Source organism: Corvus cornix, chromosome Z (genome assembly GCF_000738735.6).
Source record: "Corvus cornix cornix isolate S_Up_H32 chromosome Z, ASM73873v5, whole genome shotgun sequence".
NCBI lineage: Eukaryota > Metazoa > Chordata > Aves > Passeriformes > Corvidae > Corvus > Corvus cornix.
In genome coordinates this window covers 71,706,037-71,733,650 of record NC_046357.1, presented here as the reverse complement: position 1 = coordinate 71,733,650, position 27,614 = coordinate 71,706,037, and the positions used below count along the sequence as shown (strand labels likewise).

Genomic DNA, 27,614 nt, shown 5'->3' with positions numbered 1-27,614 from the left:
TTTCTTCAAAGCATGTACAGAAATTATTACTGTGTGAGAGAAAGGAACTTTCTGTTTGACACAGTCCTCTTTTAGTACAGTTTAAAGACTGATGGTAGAAAACATGCCACATTGTCTTAAAAACTGTCTCTGAATGAAGAAAAAAAGCTTTTCTGAACCAGATTTTTTATTTTCTCCTGTATTTCGTATTTTTCACCTTTTCTGAAGGCCATCTCTCTGTCATATTTAAGATCAACTGTATTTAATGAGTCAAAACACCACTCTAATGTCTGGAAGCCTTAAGCAGGACAGTCAAACAAATTGTTCAAGAATAATTGTTCAAGGTGCACAAATGTATTCCAAGCTCTGCAGACACACAGCAACTTAACAAGTCTTATTCATTTCAGAGATACCATTGCATTCAGCTGTTAACTCCAGCATTGCACTGTATTGAAAGTGACATCCGAAGTTCCCATAATTATATTTTTCACACTGCTAAAATAAATGAAACAATGATAGGCTTAACTCAAAATTTTATTATTAAAATATCATAATGCATGTTTTTTTGGACTTCAGAATTACATTGGGGATATCCACAATCAAGCCTTTGAGGGTGAAAAGCATACGCTCCAAGAAGAAGTCAGCCAACTGATGTGGGTAACTTGACTTCGAACACAGCATTCAAAAGCTTCCTATTTTGCTACATTAGACACTACAGCGATTTCATGTCTCCTGCTGCATAAAATATGGATTCAATCTGAAGCACATAGTCACCTGAGATGATATTAAACATCCTTGGGTTCAGGATAGCAGGACAAATCAGTCGAAGAAAAACAAAGCCACTGAAATGGAAAGAAAATTGTATTTCGTTCAAAACCATTAGAAAATTAATGTAAAATTGTGTATCAGGAATAAAGTTAATGTGGCATCTTGAGACAAACACCAAGCAACTAGCCCTTGCTCTGTAAAAATAAAAATTAAGATCATTGTACATCATGCTACGATTCTATGAACTGCAGTGAAATCTGAAAGAAGAGGCACATTGATTTCCCAATAAAGGTGAACTGTTCAAATTGTGTAGGAAGAAATTGATTGCCAAGTCATAATTAAGCCAATCCCAGACCATGCTGGCCTCAAAAAGGAGCTGTCCTTGGTCTCTGACCTCCCAGAAGTTCTCCACTTTCTGCTGCTGCAAGTCATTCATCCCACAGCCACCCACTTCCTCAAGCCATCATAAGCTGGAGCACAGGAGTGGATGGGCAAAAGGATCCTCTCTTGGCAGAACACACCTTTAGGTCAGCTTCAGCTGATCCATTATCCCTGATGATAGCACACTTCAGTAGAAAAATAATAAGGGATCTGCTACTTTACACCATGAAAGAATTGCTGCCATTTAAAAAGCTGGAAAAGGAGTGCTCTGTTCTAACTGTGGAACTAGGAATTCGTTCAACAGGAACCCAGAATAGGCTTCAGCAGCATGAGAAAAATCTATCTTCCTGTTAATATCAGAGGTAAAAAATCACCCATTCAGGTTAACCTCAACTCCAGCTAATTACTGTACAATGAAGTGACATACAAACCAATTTAAATCAATCTGAAACATCTGTAATTTTGTCCTTGGACACCATCAGCAGGCTGGATTTCACCTCAGCAATACCAGAGCCTGACCACTAATGAAGGGAGGAAGGGAACCTTGCCTGTTGTAAAGTACACAGTTATGGAAATGTCTGCATTTCTTTTAAATGACAAACAGTAGTGAGGTTGATGCACCTTCTGTAAGTCCAAGACACCTAGTATGTTCTGTTACAGGTATGTCTTATCTCTAAGAAATGCAAGTTATGGGGTGGTAAGAAAGCAGTTCTTGGTCAGAGGTTAAGCTAAAATACTTCCTGTGGTGAGAATTTAAAGCTAGAAGTAATTAATTTTGAAGTCGTGGCACATACGCCAGTCCCTGTTTTAAAGTGCCCAAAGTTGAAGACCAACAAGGTACGCATCTAGCGGAGACCCTGCTGATAGGGAAGATCTGATGCTTCTTACCTTTGTCAACCTACCCAAATTAAGAATGAGCAAATACCTACATGGAGTTTTAAACCAAAGAGAAATGGTAGCACATTCTGACTGATACGATAGAAAAGATACCCAGATATCAAAAAACTGTCCATCTGGATCTGAATATTTAATCATTCTTAAACCAAAAATAGTGCAGTGAAGTAATAAACATCACTGAAGGCTGTAGAAACTCTGCACTCTAGAGAGAAATCTCTACTATCCACTTGTGAAAATGGAACACCAAAAAAGCAAGTGATAAAGTATTTTTAGCATCCAGTGGAGACCACTGGGAAAACTCTGAAAGTGAGCTGTGTGTCCACTAATGAAAGCAACGTGGTCCTCTTTGGAGCTGGGGAGGAACAGTAAGAGATACGGAATTCACTTCGGTGCTTTACACCCTTCCAGCAGCTTAGCCCCTCAGAGTACAAAGAACTCTTTAGAGTAGGAGCAGTCTCCATTTGAAGGCAATGCTCCTTCACAGTATGGAACATATAAGGCTTCTGGTGTCAAAATGATCAATAAAAGCCAAAGACAAATCCTCTGAAAGATCCCTCCATGGGAGATTAACCTCCGCTACTCACACAACTGCCTGACACCACAAAAAGGAAAACTGTGGCTCTGATACCCTTAAAATCCCCACCACATTTAGAAAAAGTGTCAAGACCAGAGCTTTGTCAAAGGTTTTTGACCTGCCCTGGCAATGAACAGAGCTAAAACTTTTGTATTGCGCTGGTTTAGTAATAAATAGACTGGACTTTTGGTGGCTGGTGTGAGTTCAGTAGAGCCAGGTTCTGTAACCTTCAGCATTTTCAGAGGAGCTCTAGAATACATTTCTACATGATTGGGCTGTAGTACTGCAAATTCGAAGTTAAAACCATTAACTAAAGCTATACTGACCTCTATACTACATCATTTTATTCTGGCAAGGCTCTAAGAACAAGACCAAGAATCCAGCAAGCTCAGTCTTTAATTGGGACATTGTGCTTCATCATCGTAAATATCTTAAACACTGCAGTAACCTGTGTAAGTACATACAGTTTTGTCACTGAAAGAAACATAGATAAGCACACTGAAGTATGTCTTCAACAAGGCTTGGAAGAACTATTTCCAGAATAAGGCTGACAAGTAACTTACCTAACAACTCTGGTTCTCATGGTAGTATTAGCTGGCCATTTGTTTTGAACAGACTTCTGTAGGCACCCATAAATATACCTCAGCGTCCTGCAGAAATAGCAGTTAATTACTCATTGCATTAAATAACGCTGTCCCTGGCACGAGCTCTGGTGTGCCCTCAGTCAGAGGGGAACACAGCATTACTTCTGCAACATCTTTCAGGACTGACTTTGGTAGCAGGAAAGGCACTGGCTGGGCACGCGTGCTGCTTCCTCCACAAAGGAGGCACAACAGGGGCCGATGGTCTGGGCTCGCGTTAGTTCAGAGGCAAAGGAAAAGAGAGGCGCCCCTGGTCTGGGTTCCAACAGGTTTATTGTCAGAGGTTCCAGCAACCAGAAAAAAGGTGCCGAGGGGCTTTCGCTTTCAGTTTTGTAGGGGTTTGAAAATGGTGGGGAAAGGGAAGGCAACCAATGAGATACAAGCCGGGGAAGGATACAAATTAACAACAACCAATGGGGGAAACCGGGAGGCAGGAGTTACAACAGGGAGCCAATGAACAACTGAATAACAGAGAACTTTCTCTAACAGGGGGAGGCAGTTTGAACCCGGGTGCTGCCCAGGGGGATGCGGCTTAGGCTTCTGTGCCACCCATCGACCCACCCTCCGACTCACTGTCCTGGGTGGGGAAATCCACCAAGGGATAGCCCTGATTTGATTGGCATTCAACTGCCCCAGCCTAACAGTGGGCTGGATCACTGCAACAATTAAACTTACAGAATCAAAAAAGCTGGGCAGAAAGGACCTAGACCAACGTCCTACTTGATGCAGAACTATTACCAACTTTACATTAGTAACTTAGAGAAATCCTTAAATTATAAATTAACTCAATTAAAGTTAACACATTTATAAAAATTCTATTTTAAAAGTTTGTTTTAAAAAGTACATTTATAAATGACAAGGAAAATCCATTCTGTGCAATTCTGTGATCATTCCGATGTGCATTAAATGTTTTGTAACTGTTTCCTTGAGTAGTATTTCCTTTTTGAAAGAAGTCCATTTTGATGGTTGATTTTTCTTTTAGGTTCTCTCTTAACTAAACAAAAACTATTCTTTCCTTACATGATGCATAGTGAAAAAAGCTAAAAAAGTTAATCAGCACAGCAATAGTCCTCTCCCATTTAAAAAAAAAAAATAAAAAACGAAATCTATGGTGTATTTCAGAAAATGTTGATCACTGCATCATATACTTAAAAAGGAGCGCAATTTTTCAATGCTAACCTTGCCAGCACTAAAACCAAAGAACCTCCATGCTACTCCACTGCCTCAAAAGTGAGGGTTTCGTATACTTTAAAAGCTAATGACACTATGAAAGGAAATTGTACTGTCCAGTTTTTAATAGATGATTCAAATCTGAGGTATGAAAACAAGTTACTTTATCAATTAAAAGAAGCGGGGGAAAAAAACAACCTCTGTATTTCCCTAGCAGACAAAAACAGGCATAGCATGGTATCACTATTACTACCTACCTGTATTTTTAATATGCTGTTAACAATTCCATCTCTTTCTCAGAGGAGAAGGACTGACAAATACATATCATTGTCTGCTAACTAGCACTGTCTTCTACCTTTTTGTAAAAATACGAGATTAATTATTTTATTACTATTTTTTCCCCTATCTCTTGGGTCTAGTAGCTTCTCCTTTAAAAGGAACCCAAGTGTGCCAGCCAGAGGCTTTTGTAAAACACTATTAATTCCCGGAAGGGTTATTTTCCCCCTGTCTATATTCCTCTGTGTCTATTCTGCGCCCCTAAGATAAATCAGTAAGAACATCATTATAAGGTGCAATGTAATTCATGGAAACAGGAATTTTCAAATATAAAACTGAACAGAAAAGTGCAGACTTACGGGGGCAGTATCTCTGCTGCCATGAATATCTTCTCCACCAATTCTGAAAGTATACTGAGTAGATGTGCCAAATTAGTGTTTACATCTTCATTTTTTTCTAACTTCGAGGGATTTAACTAAAACGGAAAAGAAGATTAGGTTTCTTCTATCTAGAACTACATATATACAGTTTGTTAGTATTACACACTGAATACTATTTCAAAGCAAATGAAATATTCTGCTGCTGTATAAGTCTCTTACAGAAGAACTCTCTCACAGGCTCTCAAGCCTGTTTCAGTGGCTTGTCAGGAATTGTGAAGCAACAGTTTTAGGTTCTAATATAGATCTCTGGCATTTAACAGCTTGGATATTCACCATTTGTCATCTGTGTGACTTTTTTGTCTCTCTCAATCCAAATTTCTGATGACTCCCATCCTTCCCACAGTGAAGTTGAAGTGCAACACAGAAGTTAGGAGGATCATTTTAAAAAGAGTTTCAGGATCAGTAACAACCATTTAATATCAGGAATTTTAAAATTAAAACAGAAGTTCAGACCTTGACTTCTGCAATATCTTGGGTTTAATAAGAGTTACTTAGATTAGGGCATTCAGTAACAGCTACAGAATGCCTCCAATTGCTAAATAATTAAAAGAAATTTTGATGAATGAACTTAGTAAGTTCTACTATGAATATTGTTTGAAGCCAAAATCCAGGGAAGAAAAATATAAAAACAACTCTTAATTAATTCAGTTCTTGTATTTCTGATGTAAAAAAGTCTAGTTATAAGAGATTATCAAATGTCTCTAAAACTAATATTTAATATAAATATAACACTTAACAACCAATGGATTATTGTGTCAACAAACCAAAATGTTTAAAAGCACAGTTCAAGGTATCACCTCACAGGACTGCTTGCTCTCCATTATCTTTAATATGGAGTCTTTCAGCGCATGATGAACAAAACTTGTTGCTGTGGCTTTCATATACTGCTCCATAAGTGTGCTTGCTAAAGTGGTGGCACGGAACAAGGTAGTAGCTTCATCTAAAAAAAGAAGTTGGGAAGAGAAAATCTGAGAAAAGGAGACCTCAAAAAGAGAGGGAGAACACGTTTACTCCTTGACATAAGCTGCAACTAAAAGAGGAGAAGAAAAAGCACCAGAACCCTTTCCTCCCCACCTGCCCAGAATTCCAGTAAACTTTCATGTGCTTTAGTGCAGTACCTTCCATGCTTATCTCCCTGTCATTTAGTGTTCGTAACAACAAGGACTCAAGCTTTTCATGAAGAAAAATCTTCAGTAAAATGCCAGCCAACAGTGTTCTATCCTGTCCACAAACATGTGATAAGGCATAGACTACATGAAGTTCTTTCTGGAGTATAAGCTGAAAGAAAAACAATTTTAAAATATTCAGAAGCTTCTCCTTACATATAACAGCTTTGGAAGAATATAGTATTGTATATCTATATATCTATATATATAGCTGTCACTTAAAAATATTATTTTATTACATCAACCAGTGTTACTGAGATCCCTCTTGAGCAAGGAACAAAATTAGTTTTGACAGATAAACCATGGATGGTTAAATTTAAGTTCATACCTCTTTAAACTCATTGTACTCTTCTTCTGGCATGATCTTCTCCATGGAATATCGTGCTCGAACACGCAAAGATCCTGGCTCAATACCCTTTAATGGTACATGGGAACTGAGTTGAAACCACTCATCTGTTGCATGTCCTTTTTGTAATCGGCTTAATTGGCAACGCATAAACACTTAGGGAAAAAAAGCATTGTTCAGGTATGTTATCTCCACCAAAACTCTGCTATTACTGAATAAAAAAATGGTTTTATTTTCAGCACGTCCTCTTATTTCAGAAAAAAATATCAGCAAGAGTAAACAAGAAGTTTTTCATCAATATATTAATGGATTCATTATCTCTTCAATGGCTCAATAGTGTCCTGTAAACTGAAGAAGAAATATGTGGCATTCTGTAAAGAATGTATACACATACATTCAAAAATGCCACATGAATACTGACATGGCTTTCCTTGTAACACCCAAGTACATAAAACAGCACTACCCTGCAAATCCAGGTAGCAGTCAGAAACTAAAATACAAGTTAAATCTTTACAATTCACTACTTCCTTTCCAGCCTTGGGCTGACACCACCATCAGGTCTGCTCCGATTTATTATTACAGTGTTGCTATGGTTTTCCCAAACACTGACGTGTATATTACTTGTATAACAACTCCAGTCTAAGTAATAGTTTATGTGTATTAAGTTAAAAAGCGTTCCCAAGCACTTGCTGACTAGATAATGGAAGTCAGCTCAAGAATGGCCAAATCATTAACTGGTGATGTTGGTACATTGAAATTGCCAAGCAACGATCTGGAGTGCACCTGAAGTCTGGTGCAGCAGCTGGCTAGCCAGCTGCAGCAGCTGGGAGGGAGCACAGGCTCAGCTGGAGCAGGAACATGTGCTCCTGAGTGGGGGAGTTTTTTCCACAAAGAAAAGGCCCAGGCACTTCCAGAGGCAACACTGTGCTTATGAAACACCCACCATGCTCCAAGAGGAGTCCACAATTAGTTTTATATTTAGCCTATTAGTCTGCACCTCTCAAAGACCCTCTCTTTCCATGACTCTCCAAGAGATTTTCTTTCACTTTCCTCACATGGAAAACAAACAAGCCAATAAAAAGAGCTTCCCCACCGCCCCCGCCCCCCCCTTTCTGCAAAGCCCATACACCAATCTGCCTTGCAGAAATTGTCAACAGTTCCAGCAGATTTCTCATTGCCCCAGTGTTGCAATACATAGCAGGATATAATTTGACACTGGAATGGAAAAAAGATCAAATTTATAATGCTTCATTCAGGAAAATCCTGCTGCCTATTTTATATTCTCTGGAGTTGATAAACTGATAAAATTTAATGCATTTAAATCAGTCAAGTAGCATGAAAAACAATCCATCACCACCTGCTACTTATCACCAGTGTGGATGGGATGTCACTGGACTATGTAAAAATTGACTTTCCTACAGTATTTCTCCCTGGCTTCAAAGCTCAGTATCCACAACTAAGCAATGTGCTTTTCTTCTTATTTGCTTGCACATGTAAGGCACATGTACCACAGTGAGATGAATGAAACACAGCACCTAGAATAAAGAGATTATTTCATTTTTCCCTGTGGTTGCAGTAGCACTTCATAGCTATAATATAAATACTGTAATTTTACTTTGATTTAAAAATCATAACGAATATCAATAGAAGGACTGCAGAATAGTTGCTACCATAACTTATATTAAATTACTTTAAAGTAACAAGACTGCTCCCTGTTTATCAGATTACACTGAATTGCTAGGCTCCTTTCAGTAAGGGACTTCTATTCAACATGAATTAATTTGAAACTAATCACTGTAGTGCAAAACCAAACCAGAACCTCCACTCCAGTTTAACACTGTGTGGTGGTGTCCCACAAGACTTACTAATTCAACAGTAGCAGATGGAAGTCTTCAAATAAATTCTAGGGCGTTGGATTTTTCAAGCCATATTATATATTTATTTGAATAATTCCTTTTGCAATTTACAGTTAGAAAAACAAAAAAAAAGTGAAGAGAATGGATGAATTGATGCTGAACTGTTTAGTATCATTTCTTATGATCTGGAATACTTAAACTCTAAAGGAACTATGGAATGTTCTTAATAGGCAAAACTTCAATGTAAAGACCTGAGAACTCCGGAAATATTTTAAAATACTGAAAAGGTAGCCATCATTCACGTATCATTTTGGTATTTAAGTTTTGCATGTTACAATGAAAGAAACAAAGCAGTGAATCCAACAATTAAATTTTGGGCCTTCAATCTGCTTTACATGGAAGGAAAAGCAAGCAGAAAAGGTGAGTTAACCCAATTAACTGGCAAGATGAATAGCATCAGCTGTACAGGACTGCCACTTCATAGCATTCCACAGGTAACATCTGTGGCTGAAAAGGAAAGGAAAGGTGGGTGGTTAAGGAAAGGAACCAGTTATCTTGCTTTTGAAGAGTTACAGGTTTATTCTGGCAGTGCAAAACAACATATGTCAGAGAAGATGTGGTTTAGCTCATTCTACCCCAGCGAACTTCACATATTTCATAGGGCTGGGGATGTAAGCAGAGGTGTAGGTTCATTCAAGCTGACTTGGTATAACCTTTATCTCAAAATGAAGGAGTTACACTGGATTATGCTTGTGCTGTAGGAGTGTAGATAACTGCAGTGAAGAAATTCAGTCAATCCTGCCCCTGACCTAAAACAGGAAGCCTTCCATCACCTGAATGCACCCAGAACTAACAGCATCTTCTTAATCTGGATAGAGAGGAAAAAACTACAAAAATACTTCCAAAGAAACTACTGAAGTATCCCACTCAAGAATTACCCTTTTAAGATTCTTTTCCTAACCAAGGCTTTGGTGTAGATAGGTAATCAGTTTTTCAGCTCCTATGAATTCAAGACCAAGGTCACAACTGCAATTACAGCCGTTTAGTCTGTCAGAGAATGTATCTTTACTCCTCCTGCTATGCAGAAATTTTTCTAGTGAGAGGAGGAGAAAGAGATCTGAAATTGACTCAGATTCTGCAAGACCATTCAAAATGAGTTGTTAATACCTTGGCCAAGGTTTCCCTAGGGATTTTAATAAACCCCAGAAAACCAAAAATCAATAAATTAGCACCAAGGCGTAAGTTACAGGCCAGTAACACAATACATGCAAACTGAAAACAACTGCACTAGATTATATATATATACTCTAACTGCCTGGGAACAGACAGCTCAGAATATAATGGGGAAAAAAGTAATCTTGGAACAAATTTTAAGAGGGCAGGGAGAGCCATCCTGCTTGCAAGCAGCAAAGAGGGGCACAGGGCTGAAGCTGCTCCAGGATAAATACATTGGGAAACAAGATACCTTGAAGAATACCAACTAAAAGTATTGTGTGGGAGGAGACCTGACCTTTAAAAAAAATTTTTTTTTCTACCTAACAGCTTCAGATTCACATTCTTTAAATGCTTTCTTTTCTAGGCAGCTGAAAGATTCTACCACCTTGCTGTTGATTTGCTGGAACAGAAACAAAACCACATTAAAGAAGCACTGTCCAGCTAACAGGAAGAGAAGAAAATGCAGATCCTTTCCCATTCAAAATTATACTGAAGTAACTTCAGATTTAAGCCAAAGAATGATAATAAGGGAAGCAGACAGATAAGGTAAAATGGAAAGAAAAAAAGGGAAATATTCTTCAGAGACTGCCAAGATTTTTTTATTTTTTAAATAAAGAATTGTACCTTTCCCTATCTCACTGGAAGCAACCAAAAACTTGAAAAGAAATTCCATGTAGTCAGACTCCATGGAACTTAACATTTTATGGAGCAGACTAATACAGAAAATTTCTCTTTCCTCTTGCTTTTTGATAAGCACAGTCATTGTCTAGCAGTAGTTACCCTAGAGCAGAGCTATGTCAGATATACAGGACTGGAGTACGGCATGTTTTATTACTAAAATCAACGGAGGTTCTCATTATGAAAACATTAACAAAAAGCCAGTACCAGACATCAAAAACATACATACACAGCAGTATGGTGAGCCTAAATACCTACTTAAATTCTCTCATGACAATGCTAGACAAAAGCTACAATAACCACACAAAGTATCCTTTGCTGTAATGTATAAGCATCTTTTACAAAGAAATACTTACATATATCTGGATCTTTACTCTTCTTTGTTTTGTTACTAAGACTTATCTCAAATCTATTAATATCAGATGAAAGATCACTAGGAGAAAAGACAAGAGAGCCTCAATTAATACGATATCTGGCTGGCATTTGAGCTTTTCCTAATTTCATTTCAATTCCAAATTATCATTATCAGCAAAGATAGGTGTCTACAGAAAATTCTACCCATGCAGAATTTGTCTGAAAGGTTGCTGCTGTATAAACACATATACAGTGTTTTTTTAAATATTGTAGAACAATACACAGTGTTAAAAATCTTAAATGCAATACAAATTAAAAGTGAAATTCATTAATTCAAGAAAATGAAGACTTACTCAAAGACAAATTCTTCAGACCACACCGGGTTCTGTCCTTCCCTGATGTGTGTTTTTGCTACCTGGACACTGTTCAGGTAGATGTTACAATATGGATTTGTAAAATGCTTTACTGGGAGCGTATGAGCTTCTTCTACATGCAAAATGAGACTGCTGACCTGAAAAAAAATAATCACAATTTATTTTTTGTTGCTAAAATACAAAGCACATGAATAAATTATTTTTTATCCTCTGGCTTAATGTTAATATGTGAATACTGAATACAAACTAAAAACTCCTTATTAGAAGGGCAAAGAACAAAGCTATTGGAACATTTTAAGAAGTACAAGCAACAAAATAGAAGTAACTCAATTACTGAAAACAAATATCCAGACCCATGTTTTTAAGGCATCTTGGCTTTTTATTTTAAAATAATTTTTGAGGCATTAGGATTTGCAAATTACAACTTTTCCAGACACAGAAAATTTTACTAAAATGGAAGACTGGCACTTTGAGTAAGAGCCATGAACAATTCTGAATACAGTGGTTTATTGTTTGGTGCTTTCCTAACAGATTAGTAAAATTCTCTTGTGCAACACAATACATTGTGTTCTTTTATGTAGATAAACAGTCTTTGCTTTTTGAAGAAAAGAATTCCCATTTTGCTTTGCTTTTGCACCCTGAAGCTCCCAACTGCACCTGCCACTTTATCTGTAAATTCACCTAATTTAGTTCACTTATTCAGAAGTATCCAAACTTCTTTAATGTTCACAACCAAGCTGGTTGTGGTTTATTCCTTTTTATTCACCCTTTTATTCCTTTCTCTACTGCTTGTAACAACTACATTCAACGTACCTAAGATTAAATCATATCAGGAATTGCTGAAATACTTCCCTGTTATTCTCCACTCATTACAGACATAGCAATTTAAGACTGACTGTTCTCTATCTCTGAAGAAATTCTGGAATATATCGCGCTTTCAAGAGGCCAAGAGAAACTAAGACACAAGCCACAAGCGTGGTTCAGCATGTATTTGTTACATAGAATGAATATCATCAGTTAAATAGTATGTACTTATATGTAAATAAAATGTAAATAATGAGTATTTTATGTACATGTTATATAAATTTTTATAAAATTTTTTGTTTATGTGTCATACAAACTTTTAAAGTTTCCCATGCAAGGCATATTAAAAAAGCTGCTGACTTCTTTAGACTTTTATTCAGGATTTGCTAGTTCAAAGGAAAATTCTAAGATTTATGAATATCATTTTGCACAGAGGAGACAAAATACTCCTCCACATGCACCTCCAACCCCACAAACAGCTTCACCTGACGCAGACGTTTATTTGATGTTCCTGGACTGGTTTTCCTTAAACTGCAAAACATCTGCAGAGCTTTCATCCAGTCCTAAGAGAGAAGGATGCAGAAGAATGTAATGAAACCAAGTCAGATACAGCTTCTTGCAGTGGAACAGATATATATACAAAAAGTATCTGAATTTTCACTTTAGCTTGGCAAAACCTAAGTTTTCTGTAATTCCACAGTACGAATGTTTGAATATTAAAGCAAATTTATTATCTTTACTAAGCAAAACCTCATAAAGGATTTGCAAATCTGAACCATTTTCTCTTTTAGAATTATCAAGCATTACTAATGGATATACAGCGTGACCTTTGCCAATTTTCCAGTGTAGTGATACTACAAGAAATTACAAATTGTATATAAAATTAAGAAAAATTTGTTTGCTTCTGAGAAAATTGCATTTAACAAGCCAAACTGGTCTGATTATTCTCTCCAGTACTCTCGTATGGAAGTCATAACATTGTGTACACTTCACACAAAAACTGAACAATTAACAGAGAAACACAGAGCATATATCCAACATTCTCCAGCTTGTCTTTGGAAGGTGGAAGATGTATTGTAGCCTCACTCTCTAGTTACTGTCTCCCAACCATTAAATCCTGTATATTTCTTGCAAAGCACAAAATTTAGGTTTTGACCAGCAGTCTCCTCTTCAGTCTGAATCTCAAAGATCTGCCATCTACTCTTAAAGTACAATTTAACAATGTCATTAAAACCCCCACAACACTGCTTCGATCGTTCTTCACAGTATCCTCCACATTTTAAAGAAACAGGAATATGTACTGCATCTATTCTCAGCTAGATCACTTTGTGAGTTAGGCTTCAGCTTTCAAATCCTTCCAAGGAAAAGCTTTCAGCTACACCCCACAAAATTTCTATTTTTCTATTAAATGTTATAGAGCAAAGAAAGCTGAGCTTTCTCAAAAGAGAAATATCTGTAAATTTTTTGCGCCAAAGCCATATTATAAAGAAACCTGAAACAACTGTGTTCTGTATAAATGGAGTGAACAGCTTTGTTAAGCAGTTTCAAAACCAAAAGCAAATTATACCAATGTTCAGGAAACAAAACAGGATATTCTATCTTCTACACATTCTTAATTCTTTTACTTTTAGAACACAAAAGGTTTTACAGATACGACAAAAATTAATAAAGGAGCATGGAATTTAATTTATATATTCTCAATTACAATACAGCACACTGCTTCCAAAGACAGTACACTGACAATTGTATGACGAATGCCATTACATCATTCTTGGTCATCTCTGCAAATTTAACAAATTTGCATTAATTTAACAAGAAAATCTGTGCTTTCCTTTATATACAGCACAGAAGAAATACTATATTTATACAGCCTTCATGCTCTGGTGAATACAGTCTGTTATGAGTGCTCTAAAAATCTTTCATTCCATTCAAATAACATCAAATGCAAAGCTTAATCTCTAACACAATATACACATCACAGCTGTGGACTTAGAGAGCTTAAAACTTAATAAACAACAACACTCTGTCATTTTAGATATAACCTGCTGGTAAATTATTTCTCCAAAGTAGGCTTCTATCCCACAATTCTTAATCAGTGAACAGAACTGTTAAGAGAGCTAGTAACTAAAAGATACCATATAAACCCAGAAAACCTTACACTATGCACTATCAGGGCCAAAGACTATGCATGACTACCACTTTATATACAGGACAAAGAACAGGAAAAGGCAGTTCAGTGCACTTTGGTCACTGGGCACACATACATGCATTAGCATTTTATTTATTTCACTCTGAAGTAAAACTCTCATTTACTATGCTGTGTTTTACAACATGGAAAATACATGTAAATTTTTCTTCTGAATTGAACAATGTCAAAAAATACCTATGTTGTCCAGAAATAGAGAATAGAAAATAATGGAAGTACTGCCCATGGGACTTGACTGGAATTTGTCAAAACTGAAGCCCTGTAGAGCATGTAATACAGGTGCTGGATTTTCAATACCAACCTTTCCCCTCAGAGATCTGCTACTAGTCCATTTTAACACCTGCTTATATAACCACTAAATATTTGTGATACATTTGCTTCCTGTTTCAGAAGGGCAACATCATTGAATAACATAAGACAAAAGTTACTTTTTTTTTTACACTTAGCAAAATAAAGTTCTCACCTGTGCTTGTTCTGGAGTTTCACCTGCAAAGTAAAAGATGTAATGCTCTTCACTAAAGTGCTGAACTACTATCTGAAAACAGTTTGGCCTTAAAAAAAAAAAAAAAAAGAACAAAACAAAAAAAAATTAAGTTTAATTAATCTTCACATATTAATGAACACCTTCACTTGATCTGTGCCAAAACAAAGTTTACACTGAACTAATGGATTTCTGCTGTTTGTCTGTAAGGTGCACTGAATAATTGCATCAATTTTTGTTCATCAACATGTTACCATCACACATGGAAAGAGGAAGAACTCCAACAAGATTTCTCAGGTCCTTCAAAAACTGAATTTTGTTTTTGAATGTATTGTGTCATTTTAAGAAAACTACACTTCAGTACATGCAGCCTGCTTCAGAATATTGACACATTTTTAGAATGGTGTGTACTGAACGGGCATACACACTGGCTTACAGTCATGGCAAAAAAACAGCCATCTGAAAAAACCTGTCAACAATGATTATCCTAGAGAGTTTAAAAGCAGCATTAAAGCTCAGCATTAGTTCACAACCCGTTAATCATACATTAAGGATTTTTCTTTCAGGAAACACTATTAACCTAAGGAATACCCTATGCAAGTGTGTCCCACAGCTCTCATGACCAGTGAAATGTGTACTGGATCATCCAGGAAACATTCAAGTATGTGACACAAACCCCTACAACCTTAAATGTTGTGGAAGTATAGACTTCACTGAGGAAAGGGCAGAAGCAGTTTTTTATCAGCTACTTAAACTGCAGGAGGAAGTCTGTCTCAGCTGCAGTTCCTCACTAACAGTTTCCTAAGTTGCTGCAACCATGCACATCCTCCTACACACCTGTAAGTAAGTACCACCTAGCACCCAACAATGCTCCAACCCACAACGCAGGGTTTCTTAAAAGCTGTTTAAAAGAAAAAACCAGAATGTTTCTTGATTACAATATACACCAAAGCTTCCTGCCTAGTTGTCAACTACATAGGGAACATTTCAGTAATTTCTCTTATAACCTTTATCTGTATCTGTGCTCCTCATTCCAGTAGTTTGATGTTGGGTTGTTTTGGTTTTTTTTTTAATTATTATAAAGACTTTAAAAACCCCCAAACAGACAGAACAAAGCATCAGTCTTTGCAATTCAAGAAATGCCACTAATTTTAAACATTTGTTTAAATGTTTTTTCATGAAGTAACTAGAAGTCAACTATGTATAACTTTTGAATAAATATTAAGATCCTTAGGATAGCCAGAATTTCTAACTTCTATCATTTACTATATAAGTAAATGTAGTTATATAGTATAAAACACTATAATACAGGCCAGTGGAGTTGTTTTTGTAACTACCAATGAAAAAATAAATAAACTCTCTTGTTAATTACTAGTGATATCTAAAGAGTTCTGATTCTCAACTTTCTTGCTGATAATCACATCCCCTTGTGGCCAGCATATTTTGAATATCAAAATATTATAGTAAATAACATTTGACGCCTAAGTAACTCTGAGTATAGTAACTGTGCAAAAACAATCTCTGAGGATGTTACTTACATGAACTGGTATACTACAAAGTACTTGTTTTTAAGTAGAAAAGCACCTACAGATTTCTAACCAAGTTAGCTTTCAAATACCTATCAAAATAATGTAGAACTTTTAGAACTTGCTAGAATTCTTTATCTTATTAACTCTTGGTGGAATAGGATTAAAAAAAGCCAATGTCCTACCTGCCAAACAAACTGTCATGTACTCCATAGACAGAACACACACTAAGGTCTATTAGTCCTTTGGGTTTTGTGGCTCGTTTTTCACTTTCAAAATAAATAAGCTGGGCGTCATTTCCCTCTAATATAAAGTACAAGTTTTTCCATCTCTTTCCTTTACCTGTACGAGAGTCAAGCAAAAGGTTACAATACTGTCTAAAACAACATGTAATTTTTGTAAACTAAGAAAACAGAAGAGGGCAGTAAAGTTTTTGTCAAATTCCAATGAGAAGAACAATGTACAGATAATCACACTTGAGTTATAACATCAGTGTACTCATTCAATTTTATAGAATATGTGACTAAAACCAGACCCTCTTCACAGATGCAGGTAGAGTTGCACAAGGTTCTTCAAACATATTCAGTGCTCTCAACAGCATTAAGCAAGTGCATATGAGCTGCCTGAACAGTGAGCTCCTCTCAGTCTTATACCTGTATCTACACAGACTACAAATAATGGAAGTGCGAAACCCAGTCAGATTTTTTTAAGAAATGGACTCCTGACATTAGGAAGTTATTCCTAAACTCTGACCTATGTTTAACAGATTTCATTACAATACCTTAAAACAGTCTGAAGAACAGAAATGGAAATATTTTATATACAAACTTAAATCAGAATCAACCCCCAAGCACAACCACATGTAAGAATTTGGCCAGTTCCACTTGCTGCAGAGAAAGGTTCTTTGAATTACAATGGATTAGGAACATTCTGCAACAAATTAATGCTTAAATCAGAGTACCATTTAAAAACTTTCAGCCTTTATTCTATACTTTAATCATCATAAATCCACTAGGGCCTCAATAAACTAGTAGCAACATTGTTTTAAAAATACAAGTGTAACATTTATTTATTACAGTATGACTCTTAGACGGAAGACTGATTTTATTGCATTTATTCCATACACACTATGTGCATCTCTCTACAAGAGAGTACTCCAATTTGCACATTTAATGTATCTCTTTTAGCCTGATTTTTCCAATTCATTCTCATTTCATTCCTTACTCTATGACATCTCTCTATACCTCTCAGAATAAGCCTTCTCAACAGATGAGATGCTTCCCTTGTTCAGTTCAGGAGGTATAGTCCGGGGTGGTTTAGGGTTTTTTAATATCTCTTGTATTAGGCTATATGTAAACTCATACCTTCTTTCTTGCATTTGGTCACTATCCAGATTACTACCTGTAACTTACCCTTCTTATCATTTGCAGAAATTTTGTTACTGGTATCATTTTTCTGCCTCCATTAATGCTGATTTTTTCCAAAAGTAGAAATATAACACTTGGCAAGGGACTAGCTTCCTCAAAACCTCAAAGATGTGCTCAATAGCAATTCTTCAGGGTTATATTAAAGGTTACACTGAAACGAGTCAAGCTGTCAGCTTTTAATGTGCTTACTGTATGTTATGCTGTCAGTGTTAGAACCCTAAGAAGTGACTATATCCTTTGCATGGCAGACTATGCATTTTAAAGATTGAAAACATACAACCTGACTTCCAATAACAAAATTAAATAGCTGTGCTCTGCAGTGAATGTACAGATTTACAGTATTCTAGCTCTCTCAAACCTCTTACCAGCTAGAACTCAGTGAGTTCCAAATTAAGTACAGACACTTTATGAAAATGTATTTCATTTCATGATTTTGAACGCTACCTTTGACAAGGATGCCTTTTTGTGCTGTGCTGATTTTTTCAGAACAACTGCAAACCAAAATTTTCATACTGCACTTAATTTCATGTATCACATTGTTCTATTCATCTGCTACTTAAGGAAAGAGGTCTTTCATATGCCTTACACACTTTCTGCAACCTTCTGCCCACTTCAATTTTGTTCTTTCTAGTACCACTAAACTCACTAAGTTCAGCTAGGAGGTGCTGATCTCCGCTCTCTGCTGACCAACAACAGGGCACAAGGAAATGGAATGAAATTGAATCAGGGAAAGTTCAGATTAGACCTTAGGAAAAAGTTCTTCACTGAGGAAGTGGCTGGTCCTTGGAACAAGGTACGCAAGGAAATGCTCACAGCCTGTCAGGGTTTAAGAGGCATCTAGATGATGCTCTTAGTCATGTGGTCTAGCTTTCAGTAGACCTGCAAGGAGCATGATCTTTTTGAGTTCCTTCCAGTTTAAGATACTGTATGATTCTGTGATCCTTATGTGCTTTATTCCTTTAAAAAAATAGAGGCAAAAAATAACTCACTTTTTTTCAGAAGATAACCTTTTTTGACAATATTTTTATAAAAAGCATCCTTTGTTTTCCGACGAATTGTATTGTAGATTTCTTTTCCATCCACTGTATCATTAAGCACTTGCTCTTGGTGCTAGAAACATGTAAGAAAAACATACTTTAAGCTCAGAAATTGTCATTAAAGAACATAACCCATGAAGCTGCAATTAGGATCATCTTACTGAATGCTACCAACTCACTACAATTGTTCTCTCATGCATTTTACTAAAGCACTCACTCATTTTTCATACTGTACACTTGCTAGAAATGTACTGTAACTCTTTCCATATTTCCAAAACTGAAAGAAATAAGTTTTCAATACAGACCAACTTCAAAGTTGTCTTTTTCATGTAAAACTAAAAAAACATGATCTTTCACTGTGATTTCTGTTAGAATTTATGCCAGTCTTCAAAGTTGTCTTTTTCATGTAAAAATACATGATCTTTCACTGTGATTTCTGTTAGAATTTATGCCAGTCTTTAAAGATTTACCTAGCTTCTAACTGTCTTCTACCAAAGCTCATGGGCCTGAGAAATCATGGATAAACTCTGAAGCAACAAAAATGTTGCAGATCATAATTAAAACCAACTCAAAGTGGCACCATCCCTCATTAATCTCATTAGAACTCACATGTTGTAATTGAGCAGAACTCAAGAAAACAGAAGCAAGCAGAAACAGAAAACAGAAAAAGGACAAATTCACACAAAAATTGGTAGGATCAAGAAATGCAAGTAATAAATACTGCCAAAGCCCAAGGTAGGTCTGACCTTACTAAGTAATCTGATCAGCAAAGTTCTTTAGCCATAAAAAAAACAAAGAAAAGCAAGACTGTTAAGAAATAAGGACATCGCTGAGATGAAAAGAGACACATGAACTGGTTCTTATATAATATCCTACATTTCTTCCTGTGAATGTATCTACAAGAATTATGATTTTGATCAAAACAACCAAAGCAAGATGAAAAATATTTGGTAATACTAACAGGAATTACAGGACCTACAGTGGAAGGTATATCCAGATGATATGAAATTATAATGTCTGTAACATTACATAATTATCTGTCAAGATAAAGTTTGTAACATAACGACACAAGGAGTAGTGCACAAAAGAAGAGAGCTAGTGACAAATATTTTAAAGTAAGTTGTTGGGGTCCCTCCCCTGCCGTGTAGCCCTGGCAGAGGGGCCCTGAGGGCACAGACACGGGGTTTCCCTGCCCCTGCTCAGCCTCGTTCCCATGGGTTGGTTTGTGTTCCCTGCGCGGGCAGAAGGACCCTTGGTCCCGTGACTGGAACAGTTCCTCGGCAGAGCCCCGGCCATGCGGCTGGAGAAATAAACATCTCTCTGAAACAGCTATCAAGAATCTGTCTGTCCTATATATTTCCTTTCCACGGGACTCCTGGTTTGATATATGCGTGTTGCAGTATCCCCACTGCAACAAATGGTGGAGAATTGGGAGCAGAACGATCCCCGATCCCTAAGCGACTGATTTGTGTGAGTAAACTCTTGAAACTTTGGATTCCTCTTCTTGGTTTTGCTTTGCTATTCCATATCTAAACTATGGAGGAACCGTGGGAAGACTTTTGGCTCTCAGAGCCGCATATGGACATTTATCTTAAACTTAAAATGATTCTTGAACAACGATTTGTAAATTTTAGCTTGATTCAAGCTCAAAAAGAACTGAAACACTTCCTGGCATGGTTGTTTAAGAACTTTTTCTATGTTTCTTGGAATTTAATTCTTACCAAGGGCTTTTGGAAAACCGTTTAGACACAGTTAATACTGGAGTCAAAATATATGCCGATGGAAGAATATTTTCGTGAATATTATTTAGTTACCGAGACTGCTGAGCAATGTCAGCTGTGTCCTGGCGAAGGGAAGCCTGGCGCAGGGACCGTGCGGCCCAGGCCACGTGCGCCGAGCGCTCTGCGAGCAGCAGCGAGGCAGTTCCTGTGCCCAGGCAGAGCCACCTGAGCTGCAGTGTTGGTGGCAGAGAGAGGCACAGCAGGAGCAGCAGGACCTGGTGGTGCCTGCCTGGCCCCGCACAGCGCGTGGTGGAGCGAGCCCCGGGAATGCCCGACCGAGACGGGCGGCGCGCGGGCAGTGGCTGGCGGCGGTGGAACGGAGCCGCGCCGAACCGAAACACGCACTGGAGCGGGGCGTGGGGGGGTCGTCGCTCGGGGGCCCGGCCAAGACGTGGGTGCAGCGCCTGGCATTGGCAGCGAAGCTGCGACCAGAGGAGGCGACGCACGGAGAACTGAGCGGTGCGGCCTGGCCCGGCCTGCGCAGCCTCGAACGCGACCCCGGGAAGAGCCCGCAGGCACCAGCAGCCCCGACAATTCCAACACGGGAGCGACCGAAAGAGAGAGCAAAGACGCAGCGAGACAGAAAACAGCAGCCACTCGGAAAAAGGAAAAGATCATCGCAACTAAGATCTTAGGGATAGTAAAATGGTATAATGTTAAGCAAAATTATGGTTTTATAACAAGGTGTGACAACCAGCAAGACATATTTGTGCATAGAACTGCTATTAAAAAGAATAACCCTGAAAAATGCATCCCAAGCTTGGGAGATGGAGAGGTGGTGGAATTTAAAATTGTACTAGGGAGAAAAGGGTTAAAAGCATTGCAGGTCACTGGGCCTGACAGTGTTCCTGTAAAACGCAGTATATATGCAAAAAATCGCACTCATGTTAGACAGTATCTCTATTGTAAGCCCCCCCTACAGTCTCCATTTCCTAATCCCACCTTTCCCTTTTACCTTATGTCCTATTACCCCCAGTGTATTCCCAATCCGTTTTTTCGTCCATGGTTTCCCTCACAAAACCATGCTTTTGCCAATTGTTTCCCCAAAAATCCCTTTCCAATGCTGAGTGGGGGATGAAAAGGGGGAGGGAAGAAATTAAACCCTCTCCTGCCTCAGTTTCCCCACAAAGCATGCCCGGAGAGTTCTGTCTCCCTTCTGTCAGCCCTAAGATGTTCCACAGAATCTGTTTGGACATTTAAAGACTCAGGAGGGTGGCCTGTTTTGTTTTGAAACTGTTCTTGTTATGTTTATCCAGTTGTTTTCATTCTCCTTTTATTAAAATAAAACGGGTGAGGTGTTGGGGTCCCTCCCCTGCCGTGTAGCCCTGGGAGAGGGGCCCTGAGGGCACAGACACGGGGTTTCCCTGCCCCTGCTCAGCCTCGTTCCCATGGGTTGGTTTGTGTTCCCTGCGCGGGCAGAAGGACCCTTGGTCCCGTGACTGGAACAGTTCCTCGGCAGAGCCCCGGCCATGCGGCTGGAGAAATAAACATCTCTGAAACAGCTAGCAAGAATCTGTCTGCCCAAATATATTTCCTTTCCACGGGACTCCTGGTTTTGATATATGTGTGTTGCAGTATCCCCACTGCAACAGTAAGTATCATATTAGACACAGGAATTCAATCAGCTTGACCCTAAAAGGATGCAAAACTTCTGAATTTTTTTTCCCCCTCAAAAACATAGAGCATGGTGGTATGTGGAAGGGAGGTAACACAAAGCTGAACATTAACTGCACCTCTGACCATTAAATTTTTAAATAAAGTCACAAGTGTATCTGGCTAGGTTAAAAGAATCTGAAGTACTCTCATATGGAAAATTAGTCAGTTCAGAGTTTATTAATACAGAAACTCTACGTTTCGCATATGTGAAAAGCTAAAATGAAGACTTACTGCCATGATTAAAGAGGAATAATGGTGCACAAAGGAAGTTACTAATGAAGTTTTCCAAGGAGCAGTCTCAGAATTCCTATTTGCTTTCTGTCCCAATCACATTACTGAGCACAAGTTAACAGCAGCAAACAATGGGGAAGCACCAAAGACACAACACAATTAGCAGTACAGGAAAGATACAATACCAAGTATAGATCTCCTGGTGCAAAACACAAGTTAACCTGTTGATACTTACAGAAAATGAGACATGAACAGCTGAGTCACTCACTGGAGGACTGGGCTGTGGTAAGTTGGCTATGCCAACATATGGATCTCACAAGGATGGACTTAACTACTTCTGTCATGGCAGCCCTTAAGGTGCTGTGTTTTGATTTTGTGACTGAAACAATACCAGTGTTCTGGCTCTTGTTGATCAGTACCTGCATAGCCTCAAGACTTTCTCCATTTCCCACTATGCCCCCTTCCTCAGTGAGGTGGCTTGGTGGACAAGATCCTGGGAGCAAAGACAGCCAGGACTTGATGGCACTTGATCAGAGAGATATCCCCTGTCATGTAACATCACGATCAGCAATATGCCTGTTTGCACAGAGAGATCTCAGAGAGCGGGTGGGCATCACTGTGCTTGTGGGAGGTGTTGAGTGATGCCTTTGCATCACCCCATCACCCCTTCCTTTGCTTATAAAACAGTACTTATCTCAACCCAGGAGGTTTTTTTGCTTTTGCCCCATTCCACAGGAACAGGGAGTGAGCAAACAAAGGTGCAGGTCCTTAGCAGCTCACCAGGGTCAACCCACCACAGAAAATGACATGTATGTTCATTAAGTGCTTACCAGAGAGAAAGGGAATTATGCATAACATGGTACTACTCTGAATTGTTCTGGTACATGTTCAAGAAAGGTGAGTTCACACTGAAACTGGTAGCAGCAAGGCAGCTATGAAAACGTTACAAAGAGACAGGATCAGCTTTCGTGTGCTTAGCTTGGTAAATAGAGGAAATGCTCTCATATTAATATGAAAGATCTCACAAAGAGGTAGGCATTGACTGCAACTCTCTTTAGGGAGGACAGGGACAGCAAATTTCTCATTTCCATTGAAACAGGAAGGCTTGGGAACAGAAAAGGAATAAAATAGGTACATAAATTTCATAACTAGCTATAAGGTCATGAAAAGCTAAATGATGTGGTGTGCTTAATTACTGGTGATCTCTTACAATCAACTTCTGCTATGGGGCAAGTGCGCTCCAGAACAAGTGCTGCAATCCTAGCCCTGCAATCATCCCTGACGCTTTTCTGTGTGTACAAGTTTCCTGTGACAGGAGGAAAACCCAAGACATAGAAGGGAGAAGGGCAGACTGGTTCCCCTTAAAATGAGACTAAATCAAAGTATGGTGAGCTAAGGGCACACAGCAGAGGTCGAACATCTCAGAGGACAGACAGAACTTACCATACTTTCTGTTGGCTACAAGCCAGTCTTTGGTAAGTGTATGTATTTGAGGATAAAACAAACAGACAAGCTGAAAACATTGAAACTATTGATGACTGACTACTGGAGATGATACTCTTTAACTACCACTGGTATCTGTGCTGTAATTCATTTCATAAATTGATTTGATAATGATTCAGTCTGAGACTTCAACATCAAAGGCTCAGAGATGAAATCCTACCTGCATTGGAACAGGATCTTTTAAGTAATATCCTTCAACAATCTGTTCTTTTCTGTAGTGCTCAATGACGTCAGCAATACTGTTCCAGTAAGAAAAAGAAGATTGAAATGTTAAACACATTAATTTTTCCTGTTTGAGAATCTGCTTTTCCATAAAACCACAGAAAAGTTTCCCACAAATTTTTAATAAAATCAAGTGTTAATCATCATAATCTTATTTGCAGCAATGACAATTTACTAATATACTAAAGTCAAGAAAGTTCACAAAACTGTATTCAGAATGTACTAATTCTAAACTCTGCAAAATATTTTAATGACTTGCTTAAAATGTCAAACAAGGACACTGCACTTTCCACATTCAAGCAGTACATGTGCATTACCTGCTTTCCAACGAGGCTGAAAATTGTTATTTCATTGGCAATAATTTTCCAAGTAAGTCCTAGAGTAATTAGCTAAGTGGAATGGGACATACATACCCTGAGTGAAGTGCAATCTCTTTCTAGGAGGACAGGAATAGAAAACAGAAAAGGTTTGTAGGAGAGCTTATACAGATTATGACTGACCATCACTGAGCTATCCTTTTAAATACTTATGTCAGTAGCACTCCTCTACAGGGAAGCATTCATTCAAATCACCAGATTCAGATTGCAATTGCACTTCGAAGCTCAGGAGAGAAGTAGTGAGAGATACAAGCTGAAATTCAAGGCATTTAAGTAGCTCTAATTTATTTTTGCAGCTACTGAAATTTACACTGTAATAAAAGAACAGCAACAGAAGCATCAACAGAAATTAATGATTTACATGCAAAAGATCAACATAGAAAAAGAGCTAAATAATTAAGGAGAAAAATATACTGAGTGTGTCTTCTCAGTTCATGCATACTCAGATGGGTGTGCAAAGATATATGAATAAGGCATGTGTTCAACACAGAACAATAGCTGATACTGTAAAAATCTCAAAAACTTCTAAATAAAGCCATATCAAGGCATCCTGGTTGGCTTTTCTATCTCATTCTGAAGCTATGAACTAGTGCAAACTTGGTAAAATGACCTTCCCACAAGTATTTTTATTTTTCAGGTATGTAAAATGAGATTAATTTTTCCTTCAGTTTTAATGAAATAAAGTAATTAATTTCAATTTTTACTGAGATGCTGTCTGCATATGCTCTTTTCTGCTTAAGAATTTCAACTGTGTCACACTACAGAAAGCAATGACTCAGTCATTATATTTCACAGGTTGAATAGCTACTACCAACATTTCATAAAACAGCATTGTATAATTTTTCTCACTCATTGACCTTCAATGCACCCTCTGCTTCCTTGATTAGAAATTACATCAGGAGTTCCTCAATGTAAGGAGCAGGTGCCTGCAGAATTTATGCATTTTATAATATGGGCTGAAGAATAAACTCAGTTGTATTTAAAAACTCCTTTCGAGTAACATATAGACCAACACTCCATGCCTTGATGGAGCACCTAAGGGCTACATTCCTCATTACATGTTTGAACTTCCAGCAAATTTACCAACCTGATGCTGAATGTGAGCTTAAGAGTATAGTGGTAATTGTCCCAAACATGCAACAAAATAGGTTTTCTTTCATACTGAGGAAGATGTCTGCAAACTAGGTACCAAAATATTAAAAAACTTTCTTAAAGCACTTTGTCGTAATTTATTGCTGCTTAACTTTACAATCTTGTTTTCTGTTCAGCTGCATAGAATCTCTTTCAGATAAATGTAATCTACACCCCAAGTGAATCAAGCACTGTATTATAAAGTAATCTGAAACAACAACAATGGATAACTTTCTGAAAGTATACTATTGAATGCTAAAAAACCATTTGAGACTAGTAAGAGTTCTGCTAACTTGCTGATTAATTTGACATCACCAAGTGTGGGGGGGCTCCTGGCCTATCATTCTCCTAAAAGCCATATAACTAGAAATGGGCATTTACCTTCATGAAAGGCTGACACTGCAGCTAGCCTGGTTTTCAGTGAGGATGGTGGGAGGCCAGACTGATTAATGAAGAAGCTGTTCAAGTAGCCTGGGTGTGGGATGGACATAGCTTCATAAGGGTCCAATTGTTTCGCCTCAAAGCATCATGCGAGTGAAGTCATATGAAGAAGTCCACTGAACTTACTTAGGAGACCTTTACATTTTCTCAAACACAACAGCTGATGAATCTCTACCCACTCAGAAGCCAAGCTGGAGTGACAGAAATTATCTACTGGGGTAAGAATGCCCTGGTTCTAGGTGAGCAGGACTGGAAAAACTATGATTTTTTCAAGGCAGGCAATGATCTCTGTTTAAGGAGGGAAGTGTGTTTTCACTACTGAAAAGTCTTCCAGCTACAACAACTCTAAAAGAAATACTCTCAAAGATGGCGGTGTACTGATAGTTTCTCTCCACAGAAGGGGAAACACCTCATTATTTCTCTTCCCTTTTGTACAAATTACTGTATTTTTGCACCAATGGCAAAAGAAATGCATCTTAAGTTTGTTCACTCTAAATGAACTCATCTGTATTTCTGTTCCAAGTATCATGCACATATTTCAATGCAATTTAGTAACTTTTTCCAACAATCAAGGTGTTTTTCCCCTTTCCTCTAAACACCCATTTTTATTATTTGAAAACTCTGTGGTTGTCTCAGATAAAATTAGCATTTTTATTTTCCCCTTTTCAAACAGACAATAACACATGGAGAAGCTTCCAAGCTGCTTCAAATAGAGTATTCTCTTAATTACTGATCCACAAATTATGGAACCACAATTTACAGAGTGAAGCAACCGGTTTGCAGAAGAAGCACAAATACTTCAAGAGAAACAAGTTACACTTGGGTTATTTAAGCTGTAAGAATTTGTTCAGTTAGAAGCAACTACTAAGGAAATCAGGGAAAATATTTAGTGTAAAGAAAACTACAGTCTTAAAATCGTAGTAGTAAATAATAATCAGGAGCAAGTTATACAAGCCTAAAATATACACAATGTTTTTTGACACCAAAACTTACCTGTTATAGTATCTGCCTCCCATCATAAACTGATTGTTTGATGTTGGACATATTTTAAAACGCTGAATATTTTCACTGGTCCGGAAATAAAGTGAATAATCCCCAGGGGTATTATCTGAAGGCCTCACAAGAAAACTGCACACCTGACCAACTGAAAAGACATCATAATAGTGTTATTTTTCTTAGTGATATACGTAAACCCTTACTAAATCTATTTCTACACAAACTAGGAAGAACTCCACACTTGACGAAATACCAACCCTATAAAGGTAAATTCCAGCAGTGATCTCAGACTAGAAGAACTAGTACCAAACCACCAAAATTAACGAAAAATGGTTCACCTGTAGCCTGCAACCTAGCCACATCTTTGCCGTTCTTTAAAACGGCATACAAAAAAAAGTTTGCTAACATTTTCAAAAAAACACAATCTCTGTTCCAGTATTTAAAGTAGGCTATTAAACAAAATGGGTCAGAAGCAATGTTTTCATTTAAAGAAATATTTGCTTTATGAAAGTGAAATAATTGATTCCATATATAGTAACTTTATAATTAATTAAATCAAAAGTTATTAAATTAACTTTACTTGAGAACATACTTAGTACTGACAGCCATGACAGTTTTCTTCCAATGTAGTATCCTACTGAAGTAGCAACCAGAGGGGTTAGAGAATCTACAACAATCGT

The 27,614-nt window shown here is 37.8% G+C and overlaps 2 protein-coding genes across 4 annotated transcripts in view; one reads left to right on the top strand and one right to left on the bottom strand.

Annotated features, from left to right (window-relative positions):
- Nucleotides 1–12,178, top strand: part of CCNH (cyclin H) — a 29,132-nt gene extending 16,954 nt beyond the window's left edge. The window contains exons 10-11 of one of the 3 annotated variants that reach the window (XR_005603846.1): nt 10,074–10,255; nt 11,991–12,178. The gene's annotated coding sequence lies outside the window, so the exon portion shown is untranslated. Of the gene's footprint in view, nt 1–555; nt 2,788–10,073; nt 10,696–11,990 lie in introns of those variants that run through there. The other 2 variants (XM_039567176.1, XM_039567177.1) reach the window with 2 other exon arrangements.
- RASA1 (RAS p21 protein activator 1) overlaps nt 1–27,614 on the bottom strand; it is a 59,072-nt gene that overhangs the window by 4,160 nt on the left and 27,298 nt on the right. The window contains exons 8-21 of the mRNA XM_039567174.1: nt 26,932–27,082; nt 23,928–24,006; nt 18,549–18,669; nt 16,318–16,474; nt 14,589–14,676; nt 12,405–12,482; nt 11,095–11,252; nt 10,744–10,820; nt 6,621–6,793; nt 6,245–6,404; nt 5,924–6,066; nt 5,046–5,161; nt 3,163–3,249; nt 754–821 (exon numbers count right to left, since the gene is read on the bottom strand). Of these exons, the coding sequence (XP_039423108.1) occupies nt 754–821; nt 3,163–3,249; nt 5,046–5,161; nt 5,924–6,066; nt 6,245–6,404; nt 6,621–6,793; nt 10,744–10,820; nt 11,095–11,252; nt 12,405–12,482; nt 14,589–14,676; nt 16,318–16,474; nt 18,549–18,669; nt 23,928–24,006; nt 26,932–27,082 (1,656 nt within the window). The remainder of the gene's footprint in view (nt 1–753; nt 822–3,162; nt 3,250–5,045; nt 5,162–5,923; nt 6,067–6,244; nt 6,405–6,620; nt 6,794–10,743; nt 10,821–11,094; nt 11,253–12,404; nt 12,483–14,588; nt 14,677–16,317; nt 16,475–18,548; nt 18,670–23,927; nt 24,007–26,931; nt 27,083–27,614) is intronic.